We start from the raw sequence: 25,292 nt of genomic DNA on the forward strand, positions 1-25,292 counted from the left end.
AAAAGAAAAGAAAAGAAAAGAAAAGAGAGAGAGAGAAAGAAAGAAAGAAAGAAAGAAAGAAAGAAAGAAAGAAAGAAAGGAAGGGAGGGAAGGAAGGAAAGAGAGAGGAAGGGGAGGAAGGGAGGGAGGGAGGGAAGGAAGGAAAAGGGGAAGGAGAGAGGGAGGGAGAGAGTGAGGAAGGAAAAAGGGAAGGAGGGAGGGAAGAAGGAAGGGCTGATGTCTCAGCAGGTAAAAACACTTGCCACCAAGCCTGACAATCTCAATTCAATCTCTGGGAACTGACTCTTTAAGTTGCCTTCTGATTCCACATACACACTGTGAAATGTATGCATGCATGTGAAAAAAATTTTTTTTTCAAAATTAAAAAAAAAAAGCTGAGCATGGTGGCACACACCTGTAAACCCAGCACTGCGGAGACAGAGGTAGACACAGGAAGGACCATCTCATGGACCAGTCATGGTCTTATAACAAGACCCTCTCTCAAATAAACAAAATTTTAAAAAAATATTTTTATTTATTATTTTTATTTTATGTGTATGAGTATATCGTCTGCATGTATGTAAGTGAACCCATGTCATGCAATGCCCGGGGAGGTCAGAAGAGGATGTCAGATCCCCTGGAAATGGAGTCATGGACAGTTGTTAGCTGTCATGTGGGTGCTGGGAATTGAACCCAAGTCCTCTGTAAGAGCAGCCAGTGCTCTTAAACACTGAGCCATCTCTCCAGTCCCATAAACAAATTTTTTTAAAAGGGGGAAAAACATGATTTGACTCAAAATAAAATATGAGCAGTCAGAATAACGTTAATACTAAATAATTAAATAAGCACAACTGTATTGAGAAGAATGGAGGAGAAAAATGAGAGAAAGTATTACAAGGAAACTTCTGGAATACAAAATCAAAAGGTCTAGAAAGATCTGGAGCTAGCGGCTCAGGCCTGTAATACCAACTACTTGGGAGACTAAGGCAGGGAGACTACAAATTCAAGGCCTGCTGCTGCTATAGAGTGAGTTCAAGGCCAGCATGGGCAACTTACTGATACCTTGCCTCTAAATAAAAAACAAAACAAAAAAACATATAGCCATACTTGAAGGCCTATACTAATCTGGTCAGAGGGACTTAAAGGACAGTTTTTGCTCCTTGCCCTCCAAGGTTGACCAAGTTCCAGGGGACTATGGAGCATCTCTTAAAATGTCCTGTAACTGTGGTGAGTCACCTGTCCTCTTGATCAAGGAGACCATGGAGACCCCACCAGATGGACCTGAACTAGTGTCCAGTCTACAAAGAGGAGAGTCAACACAGAGGAATCATTTCCTTCATGCTTCCAAGTGAAGCCAGCCATGGTTGAGTAGGACCTTTGACTTATCTTCACATAGACAGAACTGGTAAAAGAAAGGAACAAGGGGCTCCTCTCAAGCCCATGTGACCCCTGAGGAACAGATCCTCAAATGACTTTAAGAGTAAAAATAAATTGGTTTATCTGGGCCAATTCTATGGTCTTAAACACCCAAAAGGAAAGTATAACCAAAGATTAAAGGGGCCAATATAATTTCTTAAGAGTCCATATGCATAGCTAAAGGCTACATAACAAGAAATAATGCCAGACAAGAGACACCTTCCTTTGAGTTATTGGCCAGGGTATCCCAAGAGACTCCCAGACAGTAACCCAGCACAGAACTGGGAAAATGAACAGCAGACCCCAATCTAATCTAAAGGAATGTTGGCAACTGCTGCTAGATGAGGAAGAGCTGATCTTCCTAAAACAAGGAACTCTAGATAGGCTGACTAGACTCAGTGGATGGACAAGCACTGGGTAATGGCTAGGGGCACTGATAACACAGTGGACAGTAACAGGGATGACAGAATGTATGGGCTCCAGTGGAGGGGGGCTATGGTAGGATGCCATTTGGGATGCATGTATAAAGATGAATAAGATTGTTTTGGATGTTCTATATGAAATACACACAAAAAAATCAATCAATAAAAAATGAGTTATATTTGAGGAAGCAGCATAAAAATTTGCTTCATGTTAATTAATAGATATGAAAAACATTAAAAAAAAAACCAACAATGAAAAAAAGGTTGGAGATATAGCTCCGTGGCAGAGCACTTGCCGAGCTTGTACGCACAAAGTCCTGGGTTCAATCCTTGGTACTGAAGAAAAAAGTCTAGAAATATCAGGAAAAAAATATGGAAGGAAATAACCAAAATAACTAAAAGAGACACAAGGAGTTACTTCTGGGTAGCGAGACAGAGAGGTAGAGGTGGGGCAAGAGACTGCTGGTTTACTCTTTGGTTAAGTATTTCAAATGTCTGTCGATTGAAATCCAAGCTGCTTGTTCTTTCATCCAAGAGAGAATTTAATCCAGAAATGCGCGCTTTGTCATATTCTAGAAAACTCCAGAGGCTACCACAGCACGTGCTATGTCACCTTGCAAAAGAAGGCGCCTAAGGTGGACATTGTTTTTCTACTAGTTGATGCTATCAAAAGCACTGAGAAGCCGTCACTCCCTAATGAATCATGCCCTGGCCGCATGACTGCACAAGCGATTTCTGCATTAGTCTTGTGTTTTCATATCGGCTCTACCACAAATCAGCTCATATGAGCCTTTGAACACATTCATTCTTTTCCTAGGACTCTAGATCTTTCCCATTTCTGTGTAATGAAGATAAAGTAATCCTTGATATTTCAAGAGTGGGTAAACAAAGAATACCCCCCAAAAAGCAAACTGGGGGCTAGAGAGCTGGCTCAGCGTTTATGTATGGCTCCTGCTCTTGCAGAGGACCCTATTCTATTCCCAGAACACATACAAGCAGCTTACAACTGCCCGCAACTCCAGCTATAAGGGATCTTATGCCCCTGACCTCCTTCAGCACCCACACAGATAATTTAAAATAATAAAAATAAATCTTTTTTAAAAGAAGAAAAAGAAAAGTCACTGGCATGGGGCCATACACCTTTAATCCCAGCTTTTAGGAAGCAGAGGCAGGCAGAACTCTACGAGATCAAGGCTAGCCTAGTCTATGTAATGAGTTCCAGGCCAGTTTGGGGCTACAGGGAGACCCTGTCTCCAAAAAAAAAAAAAAAAAAAGAAAGTAGAATTTAATATTCTCCTGTCTTAGATATGTAATTCTGTGTGTTTTCTTTTCCTTTTTAAGAAAGACAAAAGAGGGGCTGGAGAGATGGCTCAGCGGTTAAGAGCACTGACTGCTCTTGCAGAGGAGCCAGGTTCGGCTCCTAACCATCCTTAACTCCAGTTCCAGGGGAGTTCAAAGCCCTCTTCTGACCTCTACAGCATTGCACGACATGGGTGCACTCATATACATGCAAGCAATACACTCATACACTTAAAATAAAAAATAGTAATAACAATAATAATTAATAATAATAAAAAGAAAAAGAGCCAGGCACCCAGCATAAGGGAGGCAGTGGCAGGAGGATCTCAGAGAGTTCAAGGCCAGCCTGGTCTACATAGGGAGTTTCAGGTCAGTTGGGGCTACAGTGAGACCCTGTCTCAAAAAGACCAAAAAAAAAAAAAAAAAAAAAAGAGAGAAATAAAGAGAAAGACAAAAGAAAGCACAAAGGAATGAAGGGAAGGGAAGAAAAAGGGGTGCAGGTTGAGTGTAAGAGTGCTTGTTGAGCAGGCATGAAGACCTGAGTTCAAATTCTCAGCACCCATGCAAAAGGCCAAGAGCGGCTCTGCAAGCAAGCCCTGTAACCACAGCACTTTGGGGGACCAAGACAGGACGATCAATGGCACTTGTTGGTGGCTAGTCTATTGAAGATTCAGTGAGAGAACATGGATATCAGCACGTGGGTATCCCCCGACCCTTGCACACATGTAGGCATATATTGCACACTCACACATATACAATCAACAGGAGAGGGAAAGAGAGAGAGGTAACATACAGGTTGAATATCCTTAAATTTCAGATTTGAGGGGGAGATTTGCATATACTAATGGGGAAATCTTTTAATTGTTATTTTTGTTTTCTTGAGGCAGCGTCTCAGGTAGCCAAGGCTGGCCTCAAACTCAGTATGTAGTAGCCCAGGCTGGCCTTGAATTGATCCTCTTGCCTTCACCTCCCAAGTTCTGGGATCACAGGTAGGCAGCACCACACCTGGCTCCTTAACAGGCTATCTAAACATAGTTTCGTTTGTTTCATACACATCTTTCTAAAAACGGGCCTCAAGGTGACTTCAATGTAATATTTTCAGTGTGCCTGCATGTTGATTGTGACCTATTACATAAGGTCAGGTATGGAATTTTCCACTTACATCATCAAATCAGTGCTCAAAAACTTTTGGATTCTGGAGCATTTCAGATTTCAAATTTTTTGAAATCAGAATGTTCAATCTACAAAGATACAAAGTGGAAGGCTGAAAAGGTAGTCTGAGACCAAATCATGGGAGTATGTGATCACTAGACAGAATAAACTTTGTTCCAAGACAAAGAATACCACTAAAGATTTTAGAAAAGAGAGCTCTGTCCCTGTGCTGTCCCTGTGCCCTGCATTCCTTTCTGGTGCTGTGATAAACAGCATGACCAAAAGCAACTTGGGGAGGAAAGGGTTTATTTCATGTCACACTTCCAGGTCACTGTCCATCATAAGTGAAGTCAGGGCAGAACTAAAGGCGCAAGCTCAAAGTAGAAACCATGGAGGAGCCCTGCTTACTGGTTGGTTCTCTAGCATATGCTCAATTCATTTTCTTACATAGCTCAGAACTCCCTGCCTAAGAGGTAGTAGTGCCCACAGTGGGCTGGGACCTCCCACATCAATCATCAGACAAAATCTCTCACAGATGGCCACAGACCAATCTGATAGAGGCAATTCTTCAATTGAGGTTTCCTGGATGACTGTAGGTTGTGTCAGGTTGAAAATGGAAACTAACTGGCACGCCCAGTGAAAGGTGGGTGAAGACAGAGGAAGTGACTGAATCAAGGAGGTGGCCATGGCAAAGATCAGCTGAAAGATATGGAGGCTGGAATCAAAGCAGGGCTGAGAAGGAAGAGACAGATCCTGAGCTCTTTCAGCACTGCCAATAGTGTTTCCTTCTCTCTTTATGACTGCCTGCATGTTGTGACAAGAGAGCAGAGAATAGGAAAACATTTCAGACTTCTTATTAACAAAACGGCAATTACTTGCCCATTCCTTCAAACTGTACTCTCCATACCTGAATCTGGTGGCCAGGATAAACACATGACCTACACAACCCACATGGTGAAGGTAGGCTACACCTATAGAATCAGCAAGAACCTCCTGCCTTGAAAACTCTCAGGAAATAGAACTGCCTTAGCACAAGCCACCAAAGACACAGATGCCAACAAGGAAAACAAATGCTTTTGTTGACATGAACTGAAACAGGCCTTGCCAGTACCTAAGGTTATAAATGACGCCAGAAAACCACTTACCCTCAGGTATTTTGCCAGTGTTTTCCCCGACTCTCCCAGTCTATTTTAACTTGATTTCATCTGAAAGATAGAGTGTATAGCTGAGGGGGAAAAAAGCCCTAAGTCTTCTCAGCCACAAGAAGTCGGTACTTGACTTCTACAGAAGACAGTTAACTAATTAACCCATTAAACGAGAGACAATTACTTGGCAATGTCAGAAACCCTGTTGTCTGAACAGACAGAAACAAGGAAGGAATTTAGAACTAAAACTAGAATCTACCTATACTCAGTTAAAATGCTAAAATATTTTAGCTCTTATGCTAACAGAGAAAAGGTGGTGACACAAAGGCCACAGGTGTAGCTCAACAGGGCAGAGCATGTACCTAGCATGATCAAGATCCCAGGTCATTCCCTGGACCACAAAAACACATATATGCAAACACACACACACACGTAAATCTTTTTTTTTCTAATTTTTAAAAATATTTTATTATTTTTATTTTATGTGCACGAGTGTATTGTCTGCCTGTATGTGAGTGCACCCATGTCATGCAATGCCTCGGAGGTCAGAAGAGGGCTTCAGATTCCCCTGGAACTGGAGTTAAGGACGGTTCATAGCCATCATGTGGGTGCTGGGAATCGCACTTGGGTCCTCTGCAAGAGCAGTCAGTGCTCTTAACTGCTGAGCCATCTTTCCAGCCCCACATAAATCTTTTTTATACTGTTTATTTATTTGTGTGTGTGTACACACCACAGAACATACACAGAGGCCAGAAGACAACTTTCTGGAGTCAATTTTTTCTTTCCATCATGTGGATCTAGGGGATCAAACTCAGGTTGTCAGGCTTGGCAGCAGGTACCTTTAACTGCTGGGCCATCTCCCCCAGATGCATGAATCTTTACAGGCAAAGATTATGTTTAAGGCCTTGAGTTCAGTATCCATATTGGTTTTTTATTTTTTGTTTTGAGACAGGTTCTCATGTAGCCCAGGCTAGCCTCAAAATTGTTCCACAGCCAAGGCTAGCCTTGAATTCCTCTTCCTCCTCCTTCTACCTCCTGAGGGCTAGGAATATAGGCTTGAACCACCACACCTGGTTTTGTGTGGTACTAGGGATCAAACTCAGGGCTTCATGCACACTAGGCAAGAACACGACCAACTAAGCTACATTCCTAAGGCTCAAGCACTAAAATGAAAGAAAAACAGGTGATGTATTAAGCCCAAAGTTCTTTTAAAATAGCTTTTAAGGGACTAGAGAGATGGCTTAGCAGTTAAGAGCACTGACTGCTCTTGAAGAGGACTCAGGTTAGATTCCCAGCACCCATGTGGCAGCTAACAACCATCCTTAACTCCAGTTCCAGGGGAATCCGACACCCTCTTCTGACCTCCCCAGGCATTGAACAACACAGGTGCACTTACGTACATGCAGGCAATACACTCACACACAAAATTTAAAAAAAAAATTAAATAGTTTTTAAAGTAAGCACGAAATACTTATTTTAAATAACTTATTTTTAATGCTTTTAATTAATAGGAGTGTTTTTGGTTTGGGGCTTTTTTCTTTTGGATTTTGAGATAGGGTCTCATATAGCCCAGACTGGCCTTGGATTTGCCAAAATGACCTTATCTCCTAAATCTCCTGTCTCCACATTCCAAGACTGAGACTACCAGCATGCACCATCATACCTAGCTGGTAATGATGTTTAGTAGTTATTATTGGGTTGGGCTTATTTTTCTTGAGATAGGGTCTCACTATGTAGCCCTGACTGGCCTGGAACTCACTTGCTATGTAGACCAGGCTAGTTTCCAGAGTGCTAGGATTAAAAGCAAGTGCCACCATGCCCGGCTTGGTAATAGTTTTAAGCAGAATTTTTTAGAACAATAACCAGAGCCATGGTGGTGCTCATTTTAGTCCCAGCATTAAGGAGGTAGAGGCCAGCCTGGGCTATACATCAAGCAAGATCTTGTCTCAAAAACAAGAAAACAGAAGATAAAGATAGAGCAAACTAAGGCTAGAAACAAAAAAATATTAAGGGCCTTATTGAGACCACTTCTTTCTGCTAATCAAAATGACTTGAGTATTTACATTAAAAATGATAAAATTAAGGCCAGGCCTGGTGGCACATACCTTTATTCGCAGCACTTGGGAGGCAGAGGCAGGTGGATCTTTGAGTTCGAGGTCAGAGGCCAGCCTAGGGCTACAGGGAGACCCTGTCTCAAAAAAAAAGACCAAAAAAAAAAAAAAAAAGATAAAATAAAACTTTGGAGGCTGGAGAGATGGCTGAGCAGTTAAGAGCACTGGTTGTTCTTGCAGAGGACTCGGGTTCAATTCTCAGCACCCACATGGCAGCTAACAACTGTCTGTACTCCAGTTCTAGAGGATCCAACACTCCCTTTGGACCTCCACGGGCACTGCATGACACAGGTGCACTTATATACATGCAGCCAATACACCCATACACACAAAATAGGAAATAATAAAATATTTTTTAAAAAATAAAATAAAGGGGCTGGAGAGATGGCTCAGTGGTTAAGAGCAGTGACTGCTCTTGCAAGAGGACCTGGGTTTGATTTCCAGCACCCACATGGCAGTTAACAACTGTCTGAAACTCCAGTTCCAGGGGATCCAACACCCTCTTCTGACCTCCATGAGACTGTATGACATGGGTGCACTTACATGCATGCAGGCAATACATTCATACACATAAAAATAGTATTAAAAAAAAAAAGGCTGGGCATGGTGGCTCACACCTTTAATCCCAGCACTGGGAGGCAGAGGCAGGAGTTCAAGGCCAGCCTGGTCTACATAGTGAGTTCCAGGCCAGCTGAGGCTACAGGGAGACTCTTGTCTCAAAAAGACCAAAAAATAAAAAATAAAGTAAAATAAAATAAAGTTTTGGGTTTCCCAGAATAACACTAAAGATTTAATATGCTAAGTAACTTAATAGTTTTATATTTTTTCACTTTGTTCCTATCATTTCAAAGGGTAAACTAAAATGACTTTAAATGAAATTGCCAAATATTATATTCTTACTTCAAATAACTCTAGAGTTAATCATTTGCCATTTCAAAGATGTCTCTTAAGCAATTGTAAATCCCTCCTGGGCAAGAAGTCAAGGGCACATGAAAGACATTGACAAGAAATATCTGACAGTAGCTGACAAAAATAGGTGATCTGTTTTCTAGATTAAACTCTTTCTAACCCCAACTCAAGTATTTGGAATGCAAAAGTGCACATAGCGTCTGACATTTCCAGAAACATTTAAATTTACACTAAGTATAGTTCATATGTGCTTTGAAAAAGCCTTGGCAGTCTGAAGCTTGGAAAAAAAAAAAAAGGTCTTATTTAGTCAAAATCATATATTTAAAAGCAGGGGGCTAGAGAGATGGCTCAGCAGTTAAGCCCACTGGTTGTTCTGGCAGAGGACGGGGATTCAGTTCCTAGCACCCACCTAGCAGCTAACAACCATCTGTAATTCCGGTTCCAGGGAATCTGATGCCCTCTTGCATTGCATGTGTGTGGTACACTTTTGTACATGCAGGCAAAACACTGATACACATAAAAATAAAATTTCTTTTAAATGGGAGGGTTTCATATACAGATATGTGTTGTAATTACACTGAGCTATTTGTGGCTCCAGACATGATCAGGCCATCCAGAAATGCTTTGCCCATGGTATGAAGCCAAAAGACGAATATATCAAGGACTCACCTGACTGGTGCAAACTGGACAGTAGTAACTCCTTTGCACTTTACTAGCATTAACCTTAAGTGACCTTTTGAATGCATGACACCTTCCTTACAAGTTAACTGTATATGGCTACTACACCTTGCAAAGAGCTCACACATCTTTAAATTTCCACTAAAGGGGGAGGGGTTAACAAAATTTAAAGCTGGACATGGGGGTGCACACTTTTAAATCCTAGCACTTGGGAGGCAGAGGCAGGTGGACCTCTATGAGATAGAGGCAGCCTAGTCCACCATGAGCTCCAGAGGGACTGGAACTAGGGAGATTCTGTCAAAAAAATAAACAAAAAAATCAATTTAAAAAGTCTAAAAATGATAAAAAACAATCTGTTTACATGGTGTAAGTTTAAAAATGGATTCTTTGGGGGCTGGAGAAATAGTTCAGCAGTTAAGAGCACTGGCAGCTCTTGCAGAGGACCTGGGTTCAAATCCCAGTTCCCACATAGCAGCTAACAACCATCTGTAACTTCAGTTCCAGGGGATCCAACACCCTTTTCTGTCCTCTATAGGCACTGCATGACATGGGTGCACTTACATACATGCAAGCATAACAGTCATATACTTAAAAATAAAAAATAAATTTTAAATGGATTCTTTAGTGTATTTGATGCATTAAAAAAAAATTTTTAGCCGGGCGTGGTGGCGCAGGCCTTTAGTCCCAGCACTCAGCCAGCACTGGGAAGACAGAGGCAGGAGGAGCTCTGTGAGTTTAAGGCCAGCCTGGTCTACATAGTGAGTTCCAGGCCAGCTGGAGCTACAGGGAGACCTTGTCTCAAAAAAAAAAAAAAAAAAAATTTAGTGCTGGGCATGGCAGCTCATGCCTGTAATCCCAACACTCAGGGAGACAGAGGGAGGCAGACTGATATGAGTTTGAGGGCAACCCATGTTAAGTAGTGAGTTCCAGGTAAGAGTAAGACCCTAGCTAAATAAATCAATCAATCCTAAAACTAAAAGTAAAAATTGTGATATATATAAGCCGGGAGTGGTGGCGCACGCCTGTAGTCCCAGCACTTGGGAGGCAGAGGCAGGCAGATCTCTGTGAGTTTAAGGCCAGCCTGCAGCCTGGTCTACATAGCGAGTTCCAGGACAGCTGGGGCTATAGGGAGACCCTGTCTCAAAAAGACCGAAAAAAAAATTGTGATATATTATATATACACACACACACACACACACACACACACACACACATATTAGACAGGGGCCATATGTAGTCTAGGCTAGCCTGGAACTCAATAGGTAGCTGAAGATGACCTTTAACTTCTGGTCATCCTGCCTCTATCTCCCAAGAACTTGGATTCCTGGCTTGAGCCACCATGTGGGGTTTATGAGATGCTGAGGATGCAACCCAGGGCTTCCTGAAAACTAGGCACTCTACCAGTAAGTTACATTCCCAGCCCAAGTTTACATTTTTAACGAGAAATTACACAATGTAACAGGATCAAATTTTTTTTCAATCATTGTATTCTAAAACTAAGGTCACATACCTAGAAAAACAACTTTTTAAGCCAAAAGGCTTCGGAAATCTAATATTTTCATGTTATTGTGCATTTACCATAAGCCTATGCTGGGGGCTCGGCAGTTAAGAGCACAGGCTGCTCAGGCAGAAGACCCAGTTCCATTCCCAGCATCACATGCCGGCTAACAAAAGTCTGTAACTCCAGTTCCAGGGGTCCACTGTCCTCTTCTGGCCTCCACCAGCATTGCATGACACAGGTGCACATACATACATGCAGGCAAAACACTCATAAAAATTTAAAAATCTTTTAAAGATAAATAAACAGTGCCCGACAGAGGGGATGCCTGAACAAGCAGCTCTTATTATAGATCAGCAAGACACGCCACATGTCAAATAGCTGGGGGAAGAATGGCATGATGCACAGGAAAACCAGAGTCAGAAACTGGGGTCTTAAAACTGTGCTGGTAACTCATTGGGAAGTTTTGGGCAAAGTATGCAGCTAGCTGGGCAAGGTGGCACCCGGAGGTTCAGCTATGTGAGAGGCTGAGTCAGAAGACGCACCTGAGACCAGCTTGGGCAACATAGGTAGATCCCATAGGTGGATTTAACTAAATAAATTAACAAATAAATGGAATATTACACAGCTTCTCCCACTTTCTTCTCTCAGAAGACATTACGAGCAAAATAGTTGACCTGTTGCTAGGTAAAAAGGAGATCTTAGATGCTATTCAGAAATGAGAAAACATACATACTGAAATAGTCGCTGTGAGATGTTTAGACTCAGAAAAGAGGAGGGCCCTAGTTCCCCTCCTTACTTATTGAATTTCCCTGCTTTTGTCCAAACTGAAGGAGCTATTGTTCTTACTCTTCATCTCTCTCCAAGCCAAGGCTGCCTTGGGGTTGGCTGACCAGGAGGTCAGTTGTAACTGGTCTAAGCAGCTATTTCTACATATCCAACATGTGGCTGTAATAAGAGTCTAAACAAACTGTTCCTCCTTGACTGTTCCAGTTGAGAGAACTAATGTTTTCAGATTTTAACATCCCTCCAATTTCAGTGACTTCAGAGACAATGCCACAAAGTTTGGTAACTACAGATATCACAAATCATTTCCCAACTAGAAAAATGAATTCCCTGAACAATAAAAGAGAACGTTATGTACCAAGGCAAGAGTGGAGTGCATGAAGCTAATCCTCCTGCTGTCTACTGTGGCTGCTCCTGCTTCCCACAGAAGCCAATTTTAGTCAGGAATGCTTGCCCTTTCACTGCACAAGGAGCAAATGCCACAGCAGACCTGACACACAAACCCTCCTACAACAAGCAGAGTCAGGTTCACCTTATTTTGGTACATTAACTTAATCATAATGAAAACATATGGTATCATAAATATTTTACAGAGAAAGAAATAATTTTGAACACACAAAGCAAGCCAGGTGTGGTGGCTGATGCCTATAAAAGCAGCACTTAGAAGACTGAGGCAGGAGGATTGTTAGTTTGAGGCAAACCTTGACAACATACCAAGTTCTGCATAAGCCAACATGGAGAGACCTTGTCTTAAAAATAACAAACAAAAAGCTCAAATTGACATTTTAACTTTAAGAACTGTATTAAGTCATAGTAATGTTTAAAACAAATTTTAATGAGTAATGTGTTTCCAGTGTTACTAAGTTTATGTGCATTAAGGAAAAGAGGTTCATACATCTCATTTTATTTTTTATGCTTTTAAAACTTTTTATTAAATTTATTTCTTTATTGTGTATGTCATGTGCCTGAGCACACAGGAACACATGTACACACACCAATAGTACACATGCAGTTGTCAGACTTGGCAGCAAGCACCCCAACCTGCTGGGTCAACTTGGTGGCCCTAATTTTAGGCTTTGTTTGTTTGCTCGCTTGCTTGAAACAGGGTCTCACTATGTATCCCTGGCTGGCATGGAACTTGATGTGTAGACCAGGCTGGCCTCGAACTCACAGAGATCTGCCTGCCTCTACCTCCATAGTGCTGGGATTAAAGACACGCACCACCATGCTTTTTGAGACAAGCCCTTGGTTCTGGCTTGCCTCAAACTTGTGGCAATCTTCCTGCCTCAGCCTCCCAAGTGCCAGAATTTTAAGTGTGTGCCACCACACTGAATTTATGAGGTACTAGGGATTGAACTCAGGGCTTTATTCATGCTAGGCAAGCACCCTGCCAACTAAGTTACATCCCTAGCTCCATACAGCTAAGGTTAATTAGCACTTTCAGTTATAGATTTCAGATGTACCAGAAACAAAATCTATTTGATTTTTCAAGGAAAATTCTTCAAAACCCTGCCTTTTATACTCAGAATGCTTCTGTATAGTTCTTATTTTTCTTTTCATTTCAATATATTTATTAAAAGAAGAAAAAAAGATTTAAAAATTGGGCCAACAAGATGGCAAGTCTGACAGCCTGAGTTCCATCCCCAGAGCCCATCTGGAGAAAGAAGGGAGAACCGACTTCACCATGTTGTCCTCTGACCTCCACACAAATATACTTGCACACAGGCACGTCTCCACAATAATAATAAATAAAATAAATGTTTCAAAGATTTAAAATTTAAAAATGCATTTGTACTTTCAGGGTCCATTACAGCAAGTCCTACTTCAGCTAGGACAATGCAATTCCTAACAGGGTGTGGAGGAACAAGAGCTTTGAAAGCATTGGACTGAACCGAAGTTAGGGCTACCAAAACAATTTTCTCTTCAAAATGATCAGAAACCTTGGAAATAAAATAATGACCTCAGAGAATCCAGTAACTGGAGCTAGGATGCTTCCCAGGGGAGAGTAAGTAGAATAATTAATTTCTATTGTTCTTTAAATAAATACTGCAATCTCTCATTCTAAGTAACCATGGGAACATAGGAGCATATATATTCATAAGCCTGAGCAAACTGTCTCTTTGATAACCAAGGTACAGCTCCTAGGGGATGGAATACCTTAATGTTGTTTAGGCTTGATTTAATAGCAACATTTTTGCCACCGAAAAAGAAAGCCTTTTATCCTAAAAGGGAGCAGAAAGTGTTGAAAAGATCAGAGCAACAGCCCAACCAAATGCAGTGTATTGAATCTGGTCTGCACCTCTTTTTTTAAAGATTTTATTTTCTTCAGAAATCCTGCTTTCTTTGTATTGTATTTTTAACTTATGTGTATACATGGGGGGCAGTGTGTACACAAGTGCAGGTGCCTGTGGAAGCCAGAGGTGTCAGATCCCCCACAGCTGGAGTTACAGGCAGTTGTAAAGAAACCGACATAGCTGTTGGGAATTGAATTCAGAGCCTTGAAGAGCAGTCCTGCTCTTAACCACTGAGCCGTCTCTCCAGCCCAGATTTATTTCATTTTTATTAATGTATCTGTGTCAGGGTGTGTGTATGTGAACATAAATGCAAATGCCCATGGAGGCTAGACAAAGGAGTTGGATCCCCTGGAGATGGAGTTACAGGCAGTTGTGAGTTGTCCAGTTGTGTGCTGGGAACCAAACCAGGGTCCTCTGAAAGAGCAGTACTTGTTCTTAATGGCTGAGCCATCTTTCCATCCCCACAAAAAAGTTTTTTTTTTTTTTTGGTCTTTTTGAGACAGGGTCTCCCTGTAGACCCAGCTGTCCTGGAACTCACTATGTAGACCAGGCTGGCCTTGAACTCACAGAGATCCACCTGCCTCTGCCTCCCAAGTGCTGGGATTAGAGGTGTGCACTACCATGCCCAGTACAAAAAGGATATTTAAAAAAAATTTTTTTTTAATTTTATGGGTAAGTGTACCCATGTTGTGCAGTGTCTGTGGAGGTGAGAAGAGGGTGTTGGATTCCCCTGGAACTGGAGTTATGAAAGATTGTTAGCCACCATGTGAGTGCTGGGAACTGACCCGGGTCATCTGCAAGAACAGCCAGTGCTTTTAACTGCTGAGCCATCTCTCTAGCCCCAACAAAAAGATTTTTAAAACCTACAGAATGTAACAGGATGCTTCTGCATGTACTAGCATAGTCTATAATTGGACTATGTTTGCTTTTCTGGTCTAGCTAAGCACCCAAAAGTTCAGAAGAAACTCTGCTGATCCTTGCCACAGTCTCTCAGGTCTCCCAGCCTTAAACTATGATTATACCTCTTCTCAGAACCTTACAGAGAAATTACCTCTCAGGCTGATATTTCTTAGTATGGGGAGTAGTGAAGATAATCAGATACATGTCTTAAGAATGTGGCCAGGTGTGGTGGCGCATGCCTTTCATCCCAGCACTCGGGAGGCAGAGGCAGGTGGATCTCTGTGAGTTTAAGGCCAGCCTGGTCTACACAGTGAGTTCCAGGACAGCTGGGAGACAGGGAGACCCTGTCTCAAAAAGACAAAAAACAAAACAAAAAAAAGAATGTGAGTAACTGCCTGGCACAGGCATGGTGGTACATGACTTTAATCCTAGCAGTCAGGAGGCAGGGACAGGTAGATCTCTGAGTTCAAGGCCAGTGGCGTCAACATAGCCAGTTCCAGACCAGATGGGGCTATGGAGTGAAACCCTGTCTCAAAAAACAACGAAGAAACAAAAAAGAGAATGTGACCAATTATCAGATTACTTGTAAGTAATCATAAACACATTAACATTTGACCTATTTTATTAATTTCAGCACAGTTATCTGGATAACACAGGACTTAGATACTATTCAGGAAAAAAAGAAAAGAAAAAAGAAAAATAGGGACAAGATACTAAATTTAATTTGGTTCTCTATGCGTCAGGCACAGTTTAGTCATCACTTCACTTAATCTTTAGAATACTCCACTGTACTAAGTGGAGTTAGCCCTTCTTTGGCAGATGAGAAAAATGGTTTCTATAGGTAGTGTAAATGCCTAAGTTAACAAATAAGGGCCAAATGAAGATTCAGACCCAGGTTAGAAGCCAGATGGAGTGGTCAATGTCTATAAACCCAATACAAGGGGGGCTGAGGTAGGAGGATTGAGAGCTCAAGACCAGCCTGGAGTACACAGTGAGTTCAAGACCAACATGGGGTACACAGTGAGTTCAAGGTCAACCTGAATTACACAGTGAAACCTTGTCTCAAAAAAACAAAAGAAACAAAAATGAAGTTCCAAACCAAACCCAGAAAAACAAGAAATCAAACCACAAAGCAGAACAAAGCACACGAACCTACAAAGCTAATGTAGGCTCCAACTATATTCCACAGGCCTTCTACATGTGTTTTATGCAGTTCAAGATGTTCTAAAAGCACTCCTGACATCAGGAGGAAATTAAACTCAAAGAATTGCAGTCAACCATAAGAAAGCACAGAAATGGAAAAACCAGTTTACATATCAATATGATCTATTTAAATATATTCCATTTCAACTATAATTTCCATCATTCCACTTCAAATTGGAAGACGAAAGATCTTCAATGGTTTTCACAGCACTGTGGGGGAAAAAACAAACAAAAATATCCAATCTCCTCTACATGGCCTATATATAAAGCCCTTCTTGATGTTGCTCCTTCAGCTTCCTGCCTGGCTGCCTCATCTCTGATGCTTCAGATACACTGGCCTCCTTTCTGGCTATAGAACACACATGAACCATTTTCTGCATCTGAGCCTTATGTAGATGTGAGCCAGGCACTTGGAATTCTCTCCATCACTTGACCTTGAGTTACCTTCCATTCTTAACTTTAATGTATTCTTGGGGGTCTTCACTGACCTCTTCCAAAATGGTGAAAAATGGTGGCCCTTTTGTCATTCTATTTATTTCTTGCTGTACTTGTCATATCTGACATAATTTTTTTTAATTGTGAACTTTTTTTTTTGGTCTTTTTGAGACAGGGTCTCCCTGTAGCCCCAGCTGTCCTGGAATTCACTATGAGTACACAGGCTGGCCTTGAACTCACAGAGATCCGCCTGTCTCTGCCTCCCAAGTGCTGGGATTAAAGGCATGCGCCGCCACACCTGGCTTAAAATTGTGAACTTTTTTATTTCTGGATCACCCTTAGATCCTAGAGAATCAAACTCAGGTCTTTGTATTTTTGTGACAAGCACTTTACAGACTGCCATCTCCCTAACCCCTTAATATTTTACAGTAATACTGTGGTGTACACCCCACACTTGGCAACACAGCCCTAATGTATACGCCAACAGAGTCCCTTGCTAAAAGTCCTGCTTAAGTCCCTTCTCAGCCTTACTGCCAAAAATAAATGAATAAACAGTATATAAACAAATAGTGAACTAAAAAACATTTCTTTCCACTAAACATTTATGTTATCACAAAACCCTAAGAAACTCACTGCTGCTTTACATCAGTGTCATCTTCTACCTATTTTCTAATCTAAAATAAACACCAGGACTAAGGATGTAGCTCAGTGACAGAGCTCTTGCCCAATATGAGCAAGGCCCTAAGTTCAATGCACATCAATCAGTCAATCAATCGATGAATAAAACATGAGACAAAAAAGTACATCTTATATGTTTATGTGACTTTCATTGCATCATTTGTGCTAATGAAGATCAAATCATATAATAAAGAATAATAATGAATCAAAATAATATTTGAGTTCTATTATCTCAGTAAATGTTTAGTCTGGCTTACATAGTAGTACAGTCTTAACACATGTTGCTTTTACCATACAGTATATCAATAAATGAACAACAAAAAGTCTATCGAGGAAAAAAAAAATCTTAAGAGCTCTTTCTAAAAAATCATAAAAATTTGTTATCAGCCTTCTTTCCAACAAAGCACAGACTTCTGACATTTTTCAGGTTTGTAACAAGCAGCCTGTCATATTTCTGTTGTCCCCACCTCACCTGCCTTTTATTGCTTCTATTGTATCCTGTAGCTACTGTATGTTTCTCATGTAGAAAAATTGGGTCAATGATAGTGTGGGTGAGAGAGGAAAAGAAGAAAGAGATAAATCAGGAAATGACAGCCAGAAGGGTGGAAATAGTAAAAACTTGGCTTGACAACTGGTTGTAAAATTGCAGCCCAGTTGAACACCTAAGAATTCATTTGTTGTGCTCCAATTTCATGAGCTTGAGAGGGGATGAGGGAAAAGGCAGAATCCTAGTGAATATGTCTTTTTTTATTCACTAAGAGACAAGATATGGGTTGGGGATGTAGTTCAGTTGGCAGACCGCTTGCCTTACATGCACAAAGTCCTGGTCTTAATCTCCAGCACATCCGTCTGACGTGGTGATGTACATCTGTAATCTCAGCACTTGGGGAGGTAGAGGCAGGAGGATCAGATGTTCAAGGTCATCCTCAGCTACACAGTGAATTTGAGGCCAGCCTAGGATATATGAGACCTTGTCACAAAGAAAGAAAAAATTCATCAAATTTTGAGAATAAAGAACACAGGAAAAAGTAAAGAAAAAAGAAACAAGTCCTTGAAATGTTTCACTTTTCTCAAGCCATTCATGAGTTTCACATAGGATTCTACTAAGTACAGATTCAGTTGCATTTTCAAAAAGGAACATTTCCTTGTTTTACATAAAAATGATTTTGGGTTTTTTAAAAGATCTATTTTCTTTTTAATTGTATGTGTGTATGTGTGTCTGTGCGTATGTGTTTACATGTGTGTGAGTGCCCTCAGAGGTCAGAAGAAGGTGTCTGATTCCCCAGGGTAGGAATTACAGGCAGTTGTGAGCTACCCAATATGGGTGCTGGGAACCAAAATCAAGTCCTCTGGAAGAGCAGGACATGCTTTTAACTGCCAAGCCATCTCTCCAACCCCCTTTGTTGTCGTTTTGAGGGTTTGAGACAAAGTTCTTTCCATGTAGTCCAGATTGGCCTGGAACTGGTGAGCTTCCTGTCTCAGTCTCCTGAGTTACATGTGTGTGCTGCTATATCCAACTCTCAATTGTTCTAAATTTTAAAATTAAATCTTTTTTATGTGCATGTGCATGTGTAGGCCAGGTGTGGTATGTGTGTGTGGTACACAGGTGTGTGGGTGCACATGTGGGCATGGAGACTCAAAGTTAAAGTTGGATTTCCTTTACCATCTCTCTCTATTTTCTTTTCTTTTTTGAGACAGGGTCTTACTATTGTAGCCTAGGCTGGCCTGGAACTCATTGTAGACCATGTGGCCTCAAATTCACAGAGCTCAGCCTGCCTCTACTTCCCAAGTGCTGGGATTAAAGGTGTGTGCCACCACACCTAGCCTCTATTTTCTGAGGCACAGACTCTCACTGAAACTAAAGCTTGCCAATTCCAGCTAGTCTAGCTAGCCATCTGGCTCTGGGGATCCCCAATCTCTACCTCCCCAGTGTTGGGACTACAGGCTGTAGCTACTACACCTACCCAGCTTTTACATAGATTCTGGGGATATGAACTCTGGACCTCATTCTTGTACAGCAAACCTTTATCCACTGGGCCATCACTCCAACCCTCTGTAGACTTTTTAAAAAGAGATTTTACTCATTTTTAACTTATGTGTATGAGTGTTTTACCTGCATGCATATAAGTGCACCATGTGAGGGTATGCCCACAAAGGCCAGAAGAGGGTGTCAGAGCCTGGAAACTGGAGTTATAGATGGTTGCTAGCTACCTTGTGGGTGCTGGGAACTGAACCTTGGTCCTCTACAAGAGCAGCCATGCTCCTCACCATCTCCCTAGTCCCCTCTGTAGACTTTTAAGTAGCAAGCTCGAATGGCACTGAACTTTACTTCAAAATCCTACCAAAACCAAATTATACTAACACAGTGATTTATATCTTAACCTTTATTTATCCTTTCTGTGAAACTTCAAGCTATCATAGCACTATTCTCCCTTGTTCTGTTCCTCCTTCCCACTTGAACTATGACCATCTATAAATCAGTTCCTGGTTCTCTGCCCTGTTTACTTTACAACTAGTCCCTAATAAGGATCTGTTTACCACCTGTACAAATGTGAATCTGTCTTAATTTTAACTTAGTGGGTCACATTTATTTAGCAATCAAACTTGTCTTTATCTCCCTCCCCAACTCCCAAAATGGATGCCCTATCAATTAACATCTATCCTAAAAATGCTAGTTTCACTGCTCCTTCAGTACTTCCATGGTTACTGCCAAATCCACCAGATTCTTCCCTTACAAAGACCCTGGTATTGTCTGGCTTTCCATTTCCCCAGATGTCAGTCACTCCCGGTCATTATCTCCCACATGGGTTATTTCAATAGCGTCTTAGCTGACAGCCTCACTTCCAATCTCTCCACACTTTATTCAACACACACAAAGAGCTGCCAGAATTTGCCACTTCAATTTGCCCACTCAGAAACCCATGGGGCCTACCTATTTCAAACCCAACTCCTCAGCCAATTTTTCTAGGTAGTTACAGCATAAAGGTACTTTCATATTTTAGCACTTAAATAGCCAAATTATTTTTTAATTTCTCTGCAAGGCACAGCTGCCAAACTTCTAATATGATTCTGTCTTTCAAAAATCATCCCTTTTCTAAAAAATAAAATAAAATATCTTTTTGAGGTACATATAAATGGAGTCCAAGTCTTAGAGGACATCAAAACAGGGGTTTTCAACTGGGCAGGATGTACACACCTTTAACTCCAGCACAGAAGAGGCAGAGGCAGGAGGATCTTTGAGAGTTCCAGGTCAGCCAGGGCTACATAGTGAGACCCTATCTCAAAAAGAAAAGGAAGCGGGAGTGGGAGTCAGATTCTTTCTTCTACAACCTGTTTAAGTTAGCATTTAGTCATTTTCATCTAATAGAGCATATTTTTACATTTTTTTAAATTTTATATGTATGATGTATTGCCTGCATGTGTGTAAATCTAAGTGCACCTGCACTGTGCAATGTCCACTGAGGTCAGAAGAGGGAGTCAGAGTCCCCTGGAACTGGAGTTAAGGATGGTTGTTAGCTGCCATGTGGATGCTGGGAATTGTACTCACTATGTACACCAGACTGACCTTGAACTCACAGAGAGCCACCTGCCTCTGCCTCCCGAGTACCAAGACTAAAGGCATGTGCCACCATGCCTAGCTAGGAACCTCTATTCTAGGCAAACCAATCCAACTGTTCTACCCCAGACCATGCATTGGCCTTTGTTGTTCTTGACTTCCTCAACAGAATTAGAGATAAAATGGGCCTCAGAGAAGGTTCACCATTATTCAAGTCATGGCTCAATTCTCGGCTTTAATTAGTTAATTGGATGATTACTACTAAACTAAAAGGTGCATGGTACATAGCAAATAGTCTTTAGTAAATATTTGTTGAGGGGCTGGCAGATGGCTCAGCAGGTAAAAGAGCTTGACCTGAATTCAATTTCTGGAATCCCACAGAGGAAGAAAAGAACCAACTCCTGGAAGCTGTCCTCTGACCTCCATATATGCACACCCATACATATACACACACACACACACACACACACACAAGATTTAAAATACACAATTGGATAAATACATTAAACATTGAAATATAGCTAGCATGTATTAAAGTATTCTTAAGTCATATGCAACTATAATGAAACTTTTTCCAAAAGCCCCCAATAGCTTTAAGTAACTATACTTTGAACTAATCAAGTCAGGAATAAAATCCTAATATGCTACAAGGTAACTGTGCTCCAACAAGCTATAATATGTCTTTGTGGCTGATTTCTGCCTTCCTGAACTTTAAGTATCTTTGTTCTTTTCCTCTCTGGTCTATCAATAATACTTGAAACTGGGTGGGGCATCTCCTGCCTATAATCCCAGCATTTGAGAGGCTGATTGCCCTGAATTCAAGCCAGCCTGAGCTATACTGCAAGAACCAAGCCAGCCATGGATATATAGCAGACTCTTAAAAAGTAAATAAAGAAAGGCCAGGCAGGCATGGTAGCATACGCCCTTAATCCCAGGCAGAGGCAGGGAGAGCTCTGTGAATTCAAGGTCAGTCTAGTCTACATAGTGAGTTCCAGGCCAGCTGGGGCTATAGAAAGACCCTATCTCAAAAAGACCAAAAATAAATAAATAAATAAATAATAAATAAAGCTTTATGTTTTAGTGCTAAATATGTAATGATAAACACCAATTTTCAGTACAAAAACAAAATACAGGCAACATCAAAATAATGTGTAAGAGACTAGTGGTGTAGCCAAGCGAGGTGGCACAGAGGCAGACAGATCTCTGTGAGTTCAAGGCCAGTCTGGTCTACATAGTGAATTCTAGGCCAGCTGGGGATATAGGGAGACCCTGTTTCAAAAAGACCAAAAAAAGAAGAAAAAGACCAGTGTTGTAACTCAGTGACAGAACTTTTGCCTAATATGTATGAGAGGTTGGATCCCCAGTACCACAAAATAATGATGTGCAAAAAGATATTAATAATATGTAAAACAGCACATGAAAAGCTAAATTTAAATGTCACAGAAGGGCTAGGGGTAGTTGTGAGCTCTCCTCTTGCACCTCCAACCCCCTACCACCATTACCCACCCAAACCAACACACACACACACACACACCAAACGAACTAAAAAGCTTCTGTACAGCAAAAGAAACAATGAAAAAAGTGAAGAGAAAACTCACAGAATGGGAAAAAAATCTTCACCAGTGACACATCTGACAGAGGTTTAACATCCAGAATACATAAAGAATTCAAAAAACACAGAATCCAGAAACCAAATGACCCAATTAAAAGATGAGCTAAAGATCTAAACAGACAGTTCTCAAAGGAAGAAATAAAGATGTCTAAGAAACATCTCAAAAAGTGTTCAACATCCTTAGTAATTAGGGAAATGCAAATTAAAACCACCCTAAGGTATCACCTTACCCCAGTCAGTCTGGCTAGGATCAAGAGAACAAATGATAGCAAATGCTGGCAGGGATGTGGAGAAAGAGGAACGTTCATTCACTGCTGCTGGAATTGCAAACTCGTGCAACCTCTATGGAAAACAGTGCGGAGAACCCTTAAACTAAATATGAACCTACCATATGACCTGGTTATACCACTCCTTGGCATATACCCAAAGGACTCATCCTAGTGTAGAGACATTTGTATGTTTGTTGCTGCTCTTTTCACAATAGCTACAAGATGGAAGCAACCTAAGTATGCCTCAACTGATGAGTGGCTAACAAAAATGTGGTATATTTACACGATGGAGTTCTACTCAGCAGTAAAGAAAGATGAAATAATGAAATTTGCAGGTAAATGGATGGATCTAGAAACTGTACTAAGTAACACAGACGCAGAAAAACAAACGACATATGTTCTCCCTCATATGTGGATCCTAGAACCAAATCTTCTTAAATTCCATGTCCTTTTAATAAGATGATGCTGTACAGCAGTCTCTACTGCATGAAATAACTACCATCATCACAACTTCAGCTGAGCCTGATTGCTAAATATTGTCACAGTTGGGCTTGTTGACGGTTGTACTCATTCATTAAAGGAGGGCCAAGCAGGGTCATTGGACTCTCACTGTAGTATCCAGCCACTCTTCCCAGCCAACTGCATGTAATTTGGGTCAATCCATAGAGAGTCAGAGGTTTTTTCTAGGTAGAATTTTGTGGGGTTTTTTTTGGTCTTTTTGAGACAGGGTCTCCCTGTAGTCCCAGCTGACCTGAACTCACTATGTAGACCAGGCTGGCCTTGAACTCACAGAGATCCACTCTGCCTCCCGAGTGCTGGGACTAAAGGTGTGCGCCACCACGCCTGGCCACCAGGTAGAATGCCTCACTTTCCATTTTCTTCCACTGAATCCACATGAGAAAGTGAAGCCCAGGATTCCCAGATAATTAGCTTAAGGCACAACAGCCATAGAGACATAGGCCTGGGAATTAAACCAGTGTTCTTGACACCTGGACCAATGCTCTTTTTACTACATCATGCCACATCTCTACTAATTTCTTCCACTCCTGCTTAATCAGAAAATTAACTATATCACATGAAATTCCTACAAAACAATTGAGTAAGCCAGGCGTGATGGTGCACGCCTTCAGTCCCAGCACTCCGGAGGCAGAGGCAGGGGGATCTCTGAGTTCAAGGCCAGCCTGGTCTGCATAGTGAGTTCCAGGACAGCTGGAGCTACTGGGAGACCCTATCTCAAAAAAAAGACCAAAAAAACCCACCAAATAATAAATCATGGTATGGGGGACATATGATATATATTTTTATGTGTCTTCAAGAATACTTGTGAGGAACAAAAGTTTTAAGGCATAAATAGTACAGTTCTATTATAATTATTTCTGCTCTAGAAAGGATACTCCTCTTAACACATTTTATAAAATTTGAGCTTTCTAAGGAGCATGGTAGACCTGAGGCAAAAAGATCAAAAGCTCAAGGCCAGCGTGGGCTACATAGTGAGACTTTGTCTAAAAAAATTAAACATAAACTTTTTGTTGTTGCTGAGGCTCAAACTCAGGACTTCAAAACAGGGAAGCGGGCACTCTGTGAGCTAATACCCCTGCCTTAACTAATTCTTCTTTATGAGCTACACTATACGTGTGTAGTTGTCTATACAGTTTCCTCTCCAACAATAGCTTAAGGAAACCGCATGTCTCAGATAAAAACACCATCTAGTCCTGGCTCATCGACATATGTTAGAATCTGTTCCTAATATAGAATCATAGACTTTTAGAATTGGAAGGAACCTTGGAGGTCACCTTTCATTTTACCAAGGAAAATAATACCCAGTAGGAATCTGTCCAAGGTTAAGTGTCTACACAGAACCCATATCCAAAATAGGAACTTCTCAAAAGAAGATTTTTAGAGAAAAATACAATCTTTGGTGAAACACCTTAGAAATTGAAGAAAACAAAATTTAAAAACCAAGCAACCTTTTTTCCCCTATTTTAAGTCTATAGCAAAGTCACCAATCTTAAAAGCTTAACATGAGTTAAGATAAATCCTTATAATAATTTTTCCTATTAAAAAATTAATTTATTATTGGGGGGAGTTGTGTGCTATGGCACACATGTGGGGGTCAGGGGACAATGTTGTGGAGTTGGTTCTCTCCATATTTACTGTACTGAGCCTCCTTAGAGGCTCCAGCCTCCTTAGAAGAATTTTAAAGGAAACATTTTGTATTAATGCCCCCCAAGATCTGTGATTATAATAGAAATAAGTAGAAGGGGAGCACAGGTATAATACCTATAATATTATCTCTATAACAAATTATACAGACATTTATGAGTAGGAAAACTTTATCTTAAGTCATATAAACTAAAACAGTAATTTCAGGAAAACCTTCAATCCATAATATAAAGGAAATCCTTCAGTCAGTCATTAATAAGAGAATTATAAATGGCATTGTCCATTCATGTTGTATGAATATGTGAAAATAGAATATTCCTCAATGTTAAAGAAGTTAAAGCTTGAAAAGGACACTTTTTCTTTCTTTCCTAATTGCAAAAATTCTTTAACTTACCTGTAGAAATATGTTCCTCAGCTCATGAGGATCACCTCGCTTGGTTGTATGCACCTGTAAGGGGGGGGGGTGCTGGTTAATGCTTTGCTAGAAACCACACAATCTCTTTAGATTATAGCTCACATATGCTGACAATCAACATATTTATCTTTTATAAGGGCATTTAGTGTAAAACAACCCCAAAGCCTAATTGCTGATAACACCTGTCAAACTGGAGATCTATGACTACAAGGTGGAAAAACGGGTGTGAATAGCCCAAGATACAGCAAATTACATACAGTGCTTACTCGGAACTGGAAAGGTAAACCAACAAGTATAATCTTTTACTTTGCTCCACATCTACTAGCAACATAGTAGCAACCACCAAGCTTCAAATCCAGAGAGTTACAAGAG

At 40.9% G+C, this 25,292-nt stretch overlaps 1 protein-coding gene across 3 annotated transcripts in view; it reads right to left on the bottom strand.

Moving 5' to 3' along the window:
* Slc25a12 (solute carrier family 25 member 12) overlaps window positions 1–25,292 on the bottom strand; it is a 97,478-nt gene that overhangs the window by 70,677 nt on the left and 1,509 nt on the right. For 2 of the 3 annotated variants that reach the window (XM_029557268.1, XM_008855256.3), the window contains exon 2: window positions 24,900–24,953. Coding sequence is in view for 1 of the 3 variants with exons in the window: in XM_008855256.3 (XP_008853478.1) it covers window positions 24,900–24,953 (54 nt within the window). In the remaining 2 variants the exon portion in view is untranslated. Of the gene's footprint in view, window positions 1–5,413; window positions 5,457–24,899; window positions 24,954–25,292 lie in introns of those variants that run through there. The other variant, XM_008855257.3, reaches the window with a different exon arrangement.

This window comes from Nannospalax galili, unplaced genomic scaffold (assembly GCF_000622305.1).
Source record: "Nannospalax galili isolate Female #2095 unplaced genomic scaffold, S.galili_v1.0 scaffold346, whole genome shotgun sequence".
Classification (NCBI taxonomy): domain Eukaryota; kingdom Metazoa; phylum Chordata; class Mammalia; order Rodentia; family Spalacidae; genus Nannospalax; species Nannospalax galili.